Consider the following 15,621-nt stretch of genomic DNA (forward strand, 5'->3'; position numbering starts at 1 on the left):
TGAAATTATGGAAATGGAAGGAAGAGTAGCACAAAACTCAAATCAAATCTGTCTCATTACCCTAATTTCCCCCAAGCGGATATCCACATTCAAGCAGATGCAATAGTTTTACCGCAACTCACGAGCATGCTTCCAAGCTATCATATAAATAGCAAGCTTTGGCAAAAGGTTACACACCTAAAGCTAGCGGATCCCAACTGCAACACCCCCGGTCAAATAAACATTCTATTAGCCAGAGACCTTATATCACAAATTACACTAGAAGGTGTTGAAAAATTTTCAAAAACACTTCTAGCGCAAAATACTAATTTCGGTTGGATCCTATGTGGACTAGTTGCGGAACCAGTCACAACAATGACAACTCAAGTTGAGGAAATCTCAAACGAGTACCTCAATTCACAATTGAGAACATTTTGGGAGTTAGAAGAACTCCCCCATTTCAATTACATCACCAGAAGATCAGTATTGTGAAGACTTTTACAAAGCCACAACTACTAGATCAGATAATGGTCGGTATGTCGTACGACTACCACTAAAACAACAATTTCCAAACACACTCGCCTTAGGTCACTCTCGCACTTCTGCTGTACAGCAGTTTCTAAGTATGGAAAAAAAACCTACTTAGAAAAGGTGAGCTCAAAGATGATTATGATGGTGTCTTAGAAGAATACCTCCATTTAGATCACATGGAGGAAGTAAGCCCATACGAATATTACTCATTCTACTTGCCTCATCATGCAGTACTAAAGCCTGACAAAAAACAACAAAAGTTAGAGTTGTCTTTAATGCCTCAAGATCCACTAGCTCGGAGATTCCCTAAATGACATTCTATTTACGGGACCCACACTACAACCAGATTTAATGCTCCTCATATTAAATTGGCGTATATACAAATACGTATTCAATGTTGATGTCGAAAAAATGTATCGACAAATAATTGTTCATAAAGATGATCAAGATTTTCAACGGATTATTTTCCGAAAAGCTGTCAATAGCCCACTACGCGACTACCTTTCACGTAAACTGTGCCCCATATCTAGCCATCCGTACACTCCACGAAGTGGCAGAAGACACGAAGTCAGAATTTCCTCTGGAAACAAAACCCTGAAAAACACAAACGTATGTAGACGATATCCTGTCTGGGAGCCACAGCCTCTCACAAGCATACGAGCTCTTATTACAAGTTATAAAGTCCCTCAACACCGCAGGGTTTCCCCTAAAAAAATCACAGCTAATCACCCAAATATCTTAAAAAATATACCAAACGAAAATTTGTTGGATACTAATTTCCTTATATACGAAAAGGAAAGTACAACAAAAACACAAGCGAAAATCCTGATCCAAGAATTATGGCTATACGGAACCGACTGGGACGAACAAGTGAAGCCTCTTCGCTTAGAAAAGTGGTCCCAGTTTGATAATAACCTAAAAGACATTTCGCAGATACAAATTCCACGGTGGGTAAACTATTCCCCCGAATATAAAGTGGGACTACACGGCTTCTGCGACGCCTCTGAAAACGCATATTGTGCCACGATCTATGTGCGCGCACAAAGCGACACCGCAAATACAAGCCACCTACTAGTTGCAAAAGCAAAAGTTGCGCCTCTAAAAACGATGTCTTCAACGACTTGAACTCTGTGGCGCTCTGCTACTAGCAAAACTAGTTTCCATGGTGCAGCCCCACTTAAACATGGCGAAATACAAATTATATCATGGTCCGATTCCGAAATAATTCTAGCCTGGTTAGAAAAGCCAACACACGCGTGGAAAACCTATATTTCTAATCGAACGTCGCAAATACTTGACCTAGTAGAATCAGCCACTTGGCGACACGTAGCCAGTGCTGACAATTCTTCTGATCTAGGTACTAGAGGGTCCAAACCCCTGCAACTCCCCAGCACCACCCTATGGTGGAATGGCCCCCTATGGTTAACAGAATCTCCCGATTCTTGGCCACAATCGCCAATGCGCAACAAAATTGCCCCCGAAATTCGAAAAATCGGCACCAATATTGGATGATAATGACATCCTTGAACGATTTTCATCGTTTCTCCGAGCCCTCAGAGTAGTCGCCTATATGCTCAAGTTCTTAGAGCGGCTTAAACTTAAAGTTAAAGGAGCAACTTACCCCCAATGCGATACATTGACGCATCAAGACTTACAAAAAGCAAAGGTCACTCTTATCGCATCAACCCAAACGCGCTACTTCAGCCGCGACATGTCTTTACTAAGAAAATCGAAGCCGTTTGACAAAAAGAGCTCACTCTTAGTTCTAAACCCATTTCTAGATACGAAAAGTCTGATTCGTGCCAATGGTCGGCTTGTTAACTCAAGCCTAACATACAACGAACGCCACCCCATAATCATGCCTGAGAAGTCTCCATTTGCCACATTATTCCTGAATTACATCCACATATTAATGCTACACGCCGAACATTGCCTCATGCAACATATGGTATGCCAAGAGTATTACATCCCTCGTCTGAAGCCCCAAATCTAGAAATGCATTTTCATATACAAGATCTGCACTATGCATAATCAAAAAAATGCGAACGCAGATTATGGCAGCACTTCCACCTGAACGCTGCAATTTTGCTCTGCCTTTCACCACACCACCTCGATTTTTCTGGGCCTTTTCAAATAAAGACGTCCATGCTAAGGTCCCCCACTCTCATGAATGGCTATGTGGCTGTCTTTGTATGTTTCACGACAAAGGCAGTGCATCTTGAGCTATGCTCTAATCTTCGTCGCTTCGTCGCTCGACGTGGCTTCCCATCCAAACTCATGAGCGATAATGGTAAAACATTCATTGGAGCTCAACGACCCACAGAAAAACAGTTTGTGGACTTCTTTAAACTAGCATCACCTGACTTCGTACAAAAGTACGCACCCCAAGGTATCAATTGATAATTTATACCCCCAAGCACTTTTCATATGGGTGGTTTATGGGAGTCAGCTGTAAAGAGCTTCAAATCTCATTTCAAGAAGATAGCTGGCAGCTACAAATTTAATAATGAAGAATTCACGGCATTATTAACTAAAATCGAAGCCGTTCTCAACTCGCGGCCCCTCACGGTTCTCTCGCAAGATCCCTCCGATTTCACAGCCCCAGCTCCAGAGCATTTTCTAAAAGGAGCACCCATTCTGGCCACCTGAGTCAGGCCTGGAGTTGCTATCGTTACTAAATAGATGGGAAAGAATTAAAATTCAATCTGGAAAGTTAACCAGACCGCTCGTTAAACTATACTTTTTACCGACCGCTGATACCATCGAAACGTTAACGATAAAACCCTCAAATAAACCCGATATAATAAATATTTTAAAATAACAAACAAAACAACCTAATGGTCGATCAACTTGACGATATATAAATTGTACATCAAATTCAATAAAATACATTTTGTAAAATTTCTTGCGGAATTCTGTGTTGCCTTGTTTTTATATAATTTTCCGAACGGTGAGTGCGAGGAAATTACTCAACACTATGTTTATTCGTTCAGCTGCTGATTTTAGTCGGAAATCGTCATGTTGAATTTTCCCAACGTCGTCATCTGTGATTACTTGGATTAATCGATTTGTTGAAGCGTCACGTAGTTTATAGTTGTAAACTTAGCGGTTAGGGCTTTGGAAGTTTATACTATGTTCACATATAAGCAGGTTAGCCAGGTTAGCTAGGTTAACTAGGTTATCTTGTAACCTACCCATAAAATGCGAGGTTAGCCATATAATTTGTATGAAAAGATAACCTCGGTCTGCTCTATAACCTACGCGGTTATTTTATAACCTACTAAAATATGCATTGTTGCATTGGAAAGCAGTCGAAATATACTCGAAATTGCGACACTTCAGTATCTATTGTGAATATTTTTGCTTAAATTTGACAGCAACTGACAAAAAATTCGCAGGAATTTAAAAGATGGAGCAAATAAATCGGTAAGCATAAATTTTAATTTATATATTTTTATTTTATATGCGTACAAATATACTTATATAAAATAATTTTATTAAATTGTAATTACGAAAAGGAAAAACCGTGTTAAATGGACAATAGATGCAGAGAAATTGCTGCTATTGCACTGGGCAGATAGCATAGACGAATTACGAAGCGCGAAAAAAAATTTTCATATCTTTGCGCGTTTGGAAAAGGAATTTTCAAAAAGGCAGATGAACTACAGTGCAGCTGAAATAAAGGAAAAAGTCCATAATTTTACCAATCGATACAAGTAAGTACATTTAAAATTATAAAAGTATATTTTGCTGCATACTCACAGCATTATAATACATACATATGTATTTTATTTTATAGATTAGAAAAGAATGCGGTGGGTATGACTGGTGGTTCGCCTTCCTCTTGGATCCACTACAAGGAGGTGGAAGAAATACTCAGTGGTAATAAGGCAGTAAATTTCAAAGAACTCATGCAAGAGAGTATAGGTAATATAAAAATGAAATTTTTGTTTGCTCTTTTATTTATTATTTTATTTTAATTCAAGATGTGGAACCAGATGACAACAATGGTTGGTCTGCTATCTACCCTTCGACGAGCAGCCAATCCCAATCCATTTCAAGCGATGAGCTTGCAGGACTTTCGACGACTCCGGAGTCTGCAAAAAGAAGGAAATTAACCCATGAGCGTTTAGTAGAGAATTTGGAAAAAACTTCAGATATGTTTGAGAAAGAAATGGAGTCCATGAGAGGGGTGCAAGAAAGAATAGTGGAACTAACCGAAAAAGCAGTTCTTTCGGAAGAGAAAAGGAATGATATTTTAAAAGAAATGAGTGAAAATACGAAAAGTTTTTATAAAGACCTGAAACTTACAAAATGAATTCGCAATCGCTCTTCTAATTGTTTCAGGTTCTGCTTCAAAATCTGCTGCAGCATCTGTGTGCTCGGGCTGTTCCAGGCGTACACTACTTTCGTAAGTGGTTTGTTCTTCTATCCATTTGTGGTTGATGACATCATTATGACAATTTAAAAAGTTATGCAATGTACAGGCTGCTTTTATTATAAGAGGAACATTTTTGATGTGGTTGTCGACTCCTTTCCCTATTCTCCTAAAACGAGCCTTTAGGTGTCCAAATGCATTTTCCACCACTCTTCGGCATTTGGACAATTGGTAATTAAACATTTTTTCATGCTCTGGAGGATGTACTTGGAATGGATAGGGCTTCATTAGATTGTTGGCAAATCGGAAAGCCGAATCACCCATAACGCCTACAGGAACATTCACGCCATTAATTGTTTTGCTTTTTGCAGTGAAGATTGGGTCCTTCAATGCAGTATTTAGTTTGCTACATTGAAAAATTTTTGAGTCATTGCATCGACCTGGGCAGCCAACATTAATGTAGAGGAAGCGATATCTGGATAAAAAAGAAATTAATGAAAATATCAAGTGAAAATTCATTATACCTCTAACCTAAATCCACAAGGGCAAATAAAACTGTAGAGTACCACCCCTTATAATTGTAATAGTCCGTGTAATCCTTCCCAGGTGGCCGAACTTTAATGTGGCAACCGTCTATGGCACCAAGCCATTGCGGAAAGCCAAGCTTCTCAAACCCATGAACACACTCATCCACTTTTTCACTGTTCGTTAATTGTTCTGTCAAATAAATGGGACGCAATGATTGCCACACTTCTTGGCAAAAAGCAAGAAATATTTCGCTGACGATTGCCTTCGAAACACCGAATAGTCGTGCAACAGTTTCATACTCCGCCGAAGATTTTAATATGTAGACGGCAACAGCTACCCTTTTCTGCAATGGGATGCACTTCCTATAGCATGAATCCTGTTTAGTAATACCTTTGACATATTCACACAATATTTCAAAGGTTGCCCTGCTCATGCGAAAGGTTTCCTTAAAAACGCGGTCGTTCATTGATGGAACATCTTTTCCCAGAAGTTCCCATGTCGCTTCTAAAGTATATGTATTTAAATGTGTTTATAATTTATTGTGCTTTTTTTACTTACTTATGCCCAAATACTTCTTGGGTTTATTTCCTTACAAAGAGGTATTGTTGTCAACATTAATATTTTATAATAAATTGATATTACTCGAGCTCTTCGTATCCGTAATTCCTGCTCACTTTATTGGATAGCAATTTTATATTCTCGGCTACAGGAATTTAATGCAGCTAGATATTTATTGCTTTCTTCTTGGTTTGTAGCAAACAAAAGTAAACATTTTTTCAATTTTGAATACATCACTCATTTATTAACTTATTTTTTACAAGAAGAAAATATGTAAACAAAAAAAAAAACACATATGGATACAGCTGTCAATTTCTCTCATTTAACTGGGTTATCTTTGCTATATGTGAACGCAACAAGGTTAGCTTCGAGGTTAATTTTTGTTAACCATAACCTGCTTATATGTGAACGTGCTATTATGCTCCATTGAAGTTGCGGTAAAGCTTTGTCCCATTCTTTATCGGCTGTGGTGCTGCATTTGAGCGATGCTAAAATTGTTTTATTAACACTTGCGGCTTGACCGTTGGCGCGGGGTGTGCGCACTGCTACTTTGACATGCCTGATGTCATACCTGTCAATTTGCTTCGGGCATCCGTAGATTGTCATAAAATCTCGTAGTGTACTTACAACGGAAGTTGTTTTCGTATTACGTAATTCTTTTGGTCCAATGTCTTGTTAATGCAACATTCTGGACACGATGTAATATAGAACTTCACATACGGTCGCAAACCAAAAGTCCGTAGATAATCGTTCGCATGTCTTGTTCAGACCAAAATGTTCTTCCTCGTCGTGACATGCTCTTACTAGGCGCCATTTTACGACTCTCGGAACCACTATTCTCTTGTTGTCCTCTAATTTGCGATATACTCGCTGACCTTGCCATATATAGTCAATTTTTTGCGTTTAGAACTTCGATGATTTCGTTTAATGCGCTGACTTGTCTTTGTATCGCCGATACCCAATCGTTGTCAATTTGTACTACTGGATAAATTGATTTGGCATTCGTTGTAGCTTCTACCGGTGGGAGCGTTTGACATCTGCTTAACCCATCAGCTAACGTTTTATTTGCACCTGTGCGGAGAAACAATGTTATTGTCGCTTTAGTGATTTCCAATCAAATACATTCGGCAACGTTGCAATGTTTGAACTATAGCCAGAACTTTTAATTCGTGGCTGGCGTATTTGCCTTCTGCGTCATTGCACTGCCTCTTAAAACAAACAGGCCTCGGACCCTCGTTGTTCTGCATTAGCACTTCGGATAACCCTGAGGAACCGTGTGCACCTTGTGTGCTTTTGTTGCGTCATATATCGTTACTATTGGCTTGGTTGTTATTAGACTTTTAAGCCTTTCAAATGCGTCGTTTTGTTTCTCATTCCAAACAAACTCTGCGTCCTGCTTTAGTAGCAACGTCAGTGGTCGTGCCAAGATACGGTAGTCTTTAACAAACTTCCGGAAATAACCAGTTATGCCCAGAAATTGTCGTACAGCTTTTGTTGTTGTTGGCATCGGAAACTCTTTAATTACTTTGGTTATGAGTTTCCCTGGTCGTATGCCATTACCGTCTCTATCATGCCCCAGAAAACGCACTTGCTGCGCTAAGAATGTGCATTTGGATGGTCTAAGCGTCAGGCTTGATGCAGTTACGGCTCCAAGAAATTGTTTAAGTACCTCGATGCCTTTGTCGACTGTGCTTGTGGCTACAGTGATTTCATCGACATAGTTCACTACTTTGTCCCCATGCTTCAGTGTGTTGATTAGATTGACGATAATTTTCTGGAAAACCATGGGAGCGTCTACCAGACCAAAAGGCATCACGTTAGACTTAAACAATCCCTCAGGTGTTAAAAATTCAGTGAATTTCTTTGATTCTTCCTTCATTGCTACTGGATAATAGCCGGATGTCATGTCCAATGTTTAAAATAACTTATTTCCCGATAGCCGCTAAAGTTGCTCTTCGGCAATCGGCATTACGCATAGTAGTTCTCCTTAACCGTGACCTCTTTGAGCGCTCGTTAGTCGATACACATAAGACTTTCCCTGTTGGACTTCTTTAATGGGAGGACTGACGCTAGTGTGTGGTGAATCGCTGGGCCAGATTATGTCATAGTCTAGCAGTTCCTTTAAAACTTTTGACAATGTTGGTTGCTGTGAGAACGACACGAAGGGCTGCCGTTTTCCGTATCAACGAGCATGCACTGCCCGTATCGATGAACGCTTTGAGTTTATTTCCATTAAGATTCAGAGCAGCCTCGTCGTGTTCTTCGCAACTAATGCTTTTTTACTGAACGTTTTAGCTTCGTGGCCCATTTTTGAACATATCGTGCATCTTAATTTTGGTAGCAGATTATCGTTTAAGGAACACGTAGCTTATGCAAGCGAAAAAGCTACGAAAGTATGCAGAGCTCTAACCCGGCTAATGCTCAATACCCGTGGACCAAAACAGAATAGGAGACGACTACTAGCCGGAGTATTAAAGTCAGTTGCTCTATATGGCGCCCAAATATGGGAGAAAGCTCTTGAAGTCAAATCATATCGTCGCGGCCTATTTTCTACGTACACCATATGCGCATTAAGAGTATGCTCCGCGTTTCGTACAGTATCCGAAGACGCTGCCCTAGTGATCGCGGGCTTACACCCGCTAGACCTCTTAGCCAAGGAGCTCACATACCGTGCAAATGAGAGAATAACGCCCAGAATCCAAAAGGAGAAAGCCAGAGCAGATACGGTGAAGCGGTGGCAAAAACGATGGGAAGACAGCCGAAATGGCCGCTGGACTTTCCGCCTAATCCCTAAAATAGAACTATGGCTTAATAGACCGCACGGAGAAGTAGATTTTTACCTCACCCAAGTTCTCACTGGACACGGCTGTTTTAAATCATATTTGAAGCGATTCAAACATGAGGACAACGACGTATGCGATTATTGCGGAGGCGAGATCATCGAGAATGTGGAGCACACAATGTTCCAATGTGCGAAATACGACGAAGAAAGGCAATTTTTGAAAAACGCATTCGGGAAAGACCCAACCCCAGAAAATCTAGTGTCTCAAATGGTAGAATCACTAGATAAGTGGAAAGCCGTGTCCGAAGTGGCAGCAAAAATCATGAAACGCCAAAGAGCTGGAGAACAACAACGTAGAAGATTACTACAAATTCCAACGAACAACTAAGACGCGACACACAAACCATGACTGGAGCAGACAAGGAGGTTTTGGGTGACAACCACTGTACTAGGGGGGTATAAGACAAACCGAGGTGGGGCCAAGTAAATGCAGCTTGCTACGGAATGCATTAGGACCATCACGTTCGTATGAGTAATACTCAACCTTCCTCCCGACGTAATACTTGACGGTGGTACCGGGGGGTTCGGTACAGGACAGTAGGAGGTTTAGTTCGGATTAAAGTTCAACACACAGGCTTTCGATGCTTCCTCCTCGTAAAAAAAAAAAAAAAAAAATTTTGGTAGCAGACACCTGGCTGCAATGTGTCCCAACTCGTTGCAGTTGAAGAACTCTATTTGTGTGTGCCTCCCGTTGAATTTAGTTTCGGCCTTCGTTGCATGTTGGTTTGGTGGTATTGATGTTACCGATATTCTACTAATTGCTGATAGATTCTTTAATGCCACCAATAGTTCAGTCGACGTTGTTAAATTCATCGTTTCTAATGGCTTCGTTATTGCAAAATTGTAGAGACCGCTGATGATATGCATATTGATGGATACGTCATCTACCCTACCTTGCCTATGGTTAACATGGAGTAAAAGTACTTTATGCAATCTTCGGCGTTTTTACGTTTACGATTCATAAGTAACTTATGCGTCGCCGCTGCGTTGTGCTCTAAATGCATTTTCGAATTGTAACCATATTTGAAAAAGTGGTTGTGCATTTAGTCAATGTTTGGCAATGCCTTTCATTTTGTGTTGAACTTCGACTAAGACTATGTTCTCCTTCTAGCCGTAGCATTGTTACAATTCTTCAGTACGCGATATGAACTGTGTTGCTGGCGTTGAACCTTTTACTGGGTTCCATCATAGTTCCGATGACATTCTGAATCGATATTTCTCGCTGTATTTGTCCTTTTAGATCTTGGGCTGATTCCCACGTCGATACACTTGATTTTAGTGTTTCAGCGTAGTTGATATTACATAAGCAGCGAAGTTTGCGTTGCTCGTTTTACGTTTGAGCTTTATAACTTTCTGCTGAATAACCATTGCCTGCAAGAAATTTCTGTACTTTTAGCGTTGCGCAGTTGAACTTGTCCGTTGTACTTCTGAGAACCAATGTTTTGCTTGTTAATTTGCGTGACTTATCAGCCGCGCAACGGCAAAAGTACAGGAATTTCTTGTACAACGGATGCTGGTAACCAGACATTGAAAAATCGTTATTTTTACCATTGACATTTATTTGTATGAATTCAAATTTGTAGGATACATTAGTTTTAGATATAGAAGAAATAAAGCAAATAATAATGGAGGAAAGAATTAATATTGGAATATCGGATCTGGTATTTTAAATTTTTAAATTGCACAAGAAAACAATCTAATAATAATATATATTAAACTAGCTGACCCCGCAGCCGTTGTCCTGAAACGGAAAAGAAAGTTAAATTTATCATTTCATTTTTTTTTTTCAATGTAACGCAGCTTTATAAACAACGTTTTTTGGTTTATGTTCCGGTGTACAGAAAAGATGGTTTTCCAACTCGTGTGCTCGCTACGGCCGTGTGAAAAACATAGCATTTCCTTATATATGCCGGAGTTCGTTTGAACTGAAATGGAAAATCGTTAGAACTCAAAAGAATTCGTAGAATCAAGCATTCTCCCCCTTGTATTCGGCGCATGAAGATTGCAAAACATAATAAAGACGGATCCTACTTTGAGACGCAAATGATGCGGTGGCATACCAAGCCTGTCCAAAGAATTTAGAAATACCACTGGATAATTCACGGCGTCGTCTTCATTCTCAAGACGATCGATCGATTTCTATGAGCGCAAGTCTCCCGGAATTTGACTTTGAATCTTCCAGTTTAAGTCAACAACATCGATATTTTTGGCAGCTAACATTGCGCGTGCATTTAAGGAATCGTAGTTACGATAATTTATCCAATGTCCGAACATTTGTGATGAGTTCATCTTTCGTGAATTGATATCGAGCCACCGGAAGTATCAACCGAAATTGTACCATTTCCAATTTTTAGCGAAGACGATGTAAAATGTCTTTGGCAATGTCGATGTTTATATCGAAAAGTATGCGAACTTCATTTTAATTGCAACGTGTTCCAGCAAATGTAATTGCTGGCTTACTTCTCCAAAACTTGCACACATCGAACCATTCACAGTAAGCAATGACTCAAATATAGTTGAATCGCGTACATTAGTCAATAGCAACCGAAGGTAGAAACAATCGTCGTTTTTCGGGTGGATTGTGTAAATTCGTCCTAATGCATTAGTTGATAAGACACCTGGATGTCAATCTACTGGTTGGCCTTGCTTTCTGCGTAACTATTTCTTCGACGAGGCATTCCATGTATAATATCAAGGCACGTCCGAATAGAGCAATGTTCCCACAAACTTATCACTGACGAAATTTGAGAAAAAACTCGAAAATGTTAATTTTGTTGCTGGCGATGTTTCCACTGGCTATACTGTATTCTCTGGGTTGAAATATACCTTTTGCCCATTCTCCAAATTAACTGCGAAACGCACAACAGTCTTAAAACGTTCATGAATTGCAAAAGTAAATATCCTACAAAGCGCTTTATTGCAGTTCACGTATCGACCGTATCGTTAAAGACCAATATTCGCCATGTTGCTTCCTTTGGTGACGTACTTACAAACGTATTTTATCGATTTCACCAAACTGCAATACTAAAAATTGATATGAGTTTTGAATATGAATTAGACAAAAGTGGTACGATCCATGTGTTGTCAACTTCGATATTCACTCTTCTAAGTTGAATGCTGAATGTTCTGTTATCTGGTGAGCGACGCCGATAGAGTTGATATCCATCATTTCCAGTTTGTGTTTCCGAAAGAAAAGCACGGGGATACTGTTTCGTGCATTTATTGTCAGACATACAAACCGAAAAGGGATTGTAGTGTCCGCAAGGTCCATGAACCATATTGGTTTCCACCACTTCATATAATACTGGATCTTTCTCTACATCAGGAATTTCCGGAGAAATGATTTCATCAATTTGATCTGGTATAACCACCATCCACCATCCAAAGAAGAATGTGTGCGTGTCGAAAACCTCTATTTTGCCACTCAACAGAGTACATCTAGCATCCAATAGCACCATATATACGTTGCTTCAAGATAAAGTCAATCAAACGTTACCGCATCCTGGGAGTACTTCTTGCCTTGCCTTGCCTTGGGCTGCCATACGTTGATGGTAAAACGAACGCCGACCGATATTAGGGCGACCTCTTCGTGACTTCGTAACAAATTTCAATCTGCAGTTGACCTCTTTGTGTGAAACACACGTAACGTTTTCTCTGAATAATTTTCAATAATTTTTCTTTTCAATAGCCGGAATAAAAAAGCAAGCGACCGAAATTAAACTATTCAAATAATTTACAAACAAAATATTGAAAAACAAAACAAACAAAAATTGAAAAAAAAAAATTGTATGGAAAAAAGTTACTATTTGTAATTATCCAATTTTATCGAGTTTTCATTGTTTTTAATATGTATTCTGCTATTCGGGGTGGAGACAAATCCAACAAATCAATAACCATGAAAAGTGGTTCAGCAGATCTCGAGTTATAAGTGTTCGAACAAACCCGTCTTTGTTTTATATATATAGATAATGTATTAAATCAAATTGAATTACAATAACTAACGAAAGCCGATAAAAGCTTAAGAAAATGCCAATATTTATCTTACTAAACTCAAGGCACATATGTCATTCAAGAATGATACAGAAAGAGATTACGCAATGCGCATGTTTGCTTTCAGTCAGTTGTTCTTGCTGACGTCACGGATGACTTATTATTCGCCCGCGCTATTGAAAGTGAATTCGAATTGTGTTTTCAAGTGTTGTATTAATTGTTAAATTCTATATTTTTAAAATGCGTTGTGCAGTGTTCGGTTGTAATAATAATAATGGTAAAAATAGTGCTACGAAGTGGAGATTTTTTCATTTCCCTAAGGATAAAGCCGCATTAAAACAATGGATTCATTTTTGTCGTCAGACGGACAAAACCAACGTTAAAAATGCGTGCGTTTCCGAAGTGCACTCCGCGCCAGAAGCTTTCGAAAGAAATTTGCAGTTTGAAATGGGTAATTATAGCATTTTGATAACAATAATTTTACTTTTATAACCCAACACTCTTGCCGGCTTAAATTCGCGGAATCCAACGAAGTTGCTACCCAGCGCTTTTCCCATGTAACCACTGCTCCTTCAGAGGCTAATGAACGGCAGAAAAGGATGGAGTCTCGTTCCAAAAAAGAGATGTTGACAACAATCTTGAAGAATACCGACCCTGTTGAAGTAATTCAAGAAAACGAGGTTGAAGAGGCACCTCAAACTGCAGAAGAAGAGGTCATCGATGAGAAAGACGAAAAAATACTGCATTTGGAAACAGAAATGTTAGTCCTAGTTGATATTGATGAAGTATCTTTTACTTACATAAGTATGTGTATTTCCTATTCTTTTTAGACAAAGGCTGAATAGTGTTGTTAGCACTTTGAATAAGTGCAAAAACGAGCAGTTAGCAGAAATTAAACGCCTCAAGATTTCCATTAAAACTGCGGAATTCCATAGAAATAATTTGGAGCAAAAACTTAGCTGCATTTTCACTAACGACCAGGTAAGTGTCGAAATTCTAAAAAGTATGTTGCAAAATATATTAAAGTTCATTACACATATCATTCTTCTTCTTCTTCTTTACTGGCGTAGACACCGCTTACGCGATTATAGCCGAGTCAACAACAGCGCGCCAGTCGTTTCTTCTCTTCGCTACGTGGCGCCAATTGGATATTCCAAGCGAGGCCAGGTCCTTCTCCACTTGGTCCTTCCACCGGAGTGAAGGTCTTCCTCTTCCTCTGCTTCCCGCGGCGGGTACTGCGTCGAATACTTTCAGAGCTGGAGTGTTTTCATCCATCCGGACAACATGACCTAGCCAGCGTAGCCGCTGTCTTTTAATTCGCTGAACTATGTCAATGTCGTCGTATATCTCGTACAGCTCATCGTTCCATCGAATGCGATATTCGCCGTGGCCAACGCGCAAAGGACCATAAATCTTTCGCAGAACTTTTCTCTCGAAAACTCGCAACGTCGACTCATCGGTTGTTGTCATCGTCCAAGCCTCTGCACCATATAGCAGGACGGGAATTATGAGCGACTTATAGAGTTTGGTTTTTGTTCGTCGAGAGAGGACTTTACTTTTCAATTGCCTACTCAGTCCGAAGTAGCACCTGTTGGCAAGAGTAATCCTGCGTTGGATTTCTAGGCTGACATTGTTGGTGGTGTTTACGCTGGTTCCTAAATAGACGAAATTATCTACAACTTCAAAGTTATGACCGTCAACAGTGACGTGGGAGCCAAGTCGCGAGTGCGACGACTGTTTGTTTGATGACAGGAGATATTTCGTCTTGCCCTCGTTCACTGCCAGACCCATTTGCGTTGCTTCCTTGTTCAGTCTGGAGAAAGCAGAACTAACGGCGCGGGTGTTGAGACCGATGATATCAATATCATCGGCATACGCCAGCAGCTGTACACTCTTATAAAAGATTGTACCTGCTCGGTTCAGTTCTGCAGCTCTAATAATTTTCTCCAGCAGCAGATTGAAAAAGTCGCACGATAGGGAGTCGCCTTGTCTGAAACCTCGTTTGGTATCGAACGGCTCGGAGAGGTCCTTCCCGATCCTGACGGAGCTTTTCGTGTTGCTCAACGTCAGTTTACACACCCGTATTAGTTTTGCGGGGATACCAAATTCAGACATCGCGGCATAAAGGCAGCTCATTTTCGTGCTGTCGAAAGCAGCTTTGAAATCGACGAATAGGTGGTGAGTGTCGATTCTCCTTTCACGGGTCTTTTCCAAGATTTGGCGCATGGTGAATATCTGGTCGGTTGTTGATTTACCAGGTCTGAAGCCACACTGATAAGGTCCAATCAGTTTGTTGACGGTGGGCTTTAATCTTTCACACAATACGCTCGATAGAACCTTGTATGCGATGTTGAGGAGGCTTATCCCACGGTAGTTGGCGCAGATTGTAGGGTCTCCTTTTTTATGGATTGGGCATAGCACACTTAAATTCCAATCGTTGGGCATGCTTTCATCCGACCATATTTTGCAAAGAAGCTGATGCATGCTCCTTATCAGTTCTTCGCCGCCGTGTTTGAATAGCTCGGCCGGCAATCCGTCGGCCCCTGCCGCTTTGTTGTTTTTCAGGCGGGCAATTGCTATTCGAACTTCTTCCTGGTCGGGCAATGGAACGTCTGCTCCATCGTCATCGATTGGGGAATCGGGTTCGTCTTCTCCTGGTGTTGTGCTTTCACTGCCATTCAGCAGGCTGGAGAAGTGTTCCCTCCATAATCTAAGTATGCTCTGGGCATCGGTGGCTAGATCACCTTTGGGGGTTCTACAGGAGTATGCTCCGGTCTTGAAACCTTCTGTAAGCCGCCGCATTTTTTCGTAGAAT

At 40.3% G+C, this 15,621-nt stretch overlaps 1 protein-coding gene and 2 long non-coding RNA genes across 3 annotated transcripts; 2 read left to right on the forward strand and 1 right to left on the reverse strand.

Moving 5' to 3' along the window:
* The first annotated feature begins 3,019 nt into the window (after positions 1–3,019).
* Positions 3,020–4,828, forward strand: LOC125777596 (uncharacterized). Its single transcript, XM_049452684.1, has 3 exons — positions 3,020–4,226; positions 4,310–4,437; positions 4,497–4,828. Exons 1-3 carry the CDS (start codon positions 4,168–4,170, stop codon positions 4,826–4,828), a joined length of 519 nt encoding a protein of 172 aa, XP_049308641.1. The 5' UTR covers positions 3,020–4,167.
* A 4,601-nt stretch (positions 4,829–9,429) lies between these two features.
* On the reverse strand, positions 9,430–13,204 carry LOC125775748 (uncharacterized). The gene is made up of 2 exons (XR_007421356.1): positions 11,723–13,204; positions 9,430–11,665 (listed from the first exon to the last, which is right to left on the reverse strand). It is a non-coding gene; the product is annotated as an uncharacterized LOC125775748 (long non-coding RNA).
* Positions 13,205–13,425: 221 nt separating this feature from the next.
* Positions 13,426–14,480, forward strand: LOC125775702 (uncharacterized). The gene is made up of 3 exons (XR_007421308.1): positions 13,426–13,566; positions 13,637–13,787; positions 13,877–14,480. It is a non-coding gene; the product is annotated as an uncharacterized LOC125775702 (long non-coding RNA).
* The last annotated feature ends 1,141 nt before the right edge of the window (positions 14,481–15,621 follow it).

The sequence above is a fragment of the Bactrocera dorsalis genome, chromosome 1 (assembly GCF_023373825.1).
Source record: "Bactrocera dorsalis isolate Fly_Bdor chromosome 1, ASM2337382v1, whole genome shotgun sequence".
NCBI classification, from domain to species: Eukaryota; Metazoa; Arthropoda; class Insecta; order Diptera; family Tephritidae; genus Bactrocera; species Bactrocera dorsalis.

Coding starts and splice junctions, on each gene's coding strand:
- LOC125777596 (XM_049452684.1), top strand. CDS start 4,168: ATGAACTACAGTGCAGCTGAAATAAAGGAAAAAGTCCATAATTTTACC. Junction 4,227..4,309: donor AATTTTACCAATCGATACAA/GTAAGTACATTT, acceptor TTTATTTTATAG/ATTAGAAAAGAATGCGGTGG. Junction 4,438..4,496: donor ACTCATGCAAGAGAGTATAG/GTAATATAAAAA, acceptor TTTTAATTCAAG/ATGTGGAACCAGATGACAAC.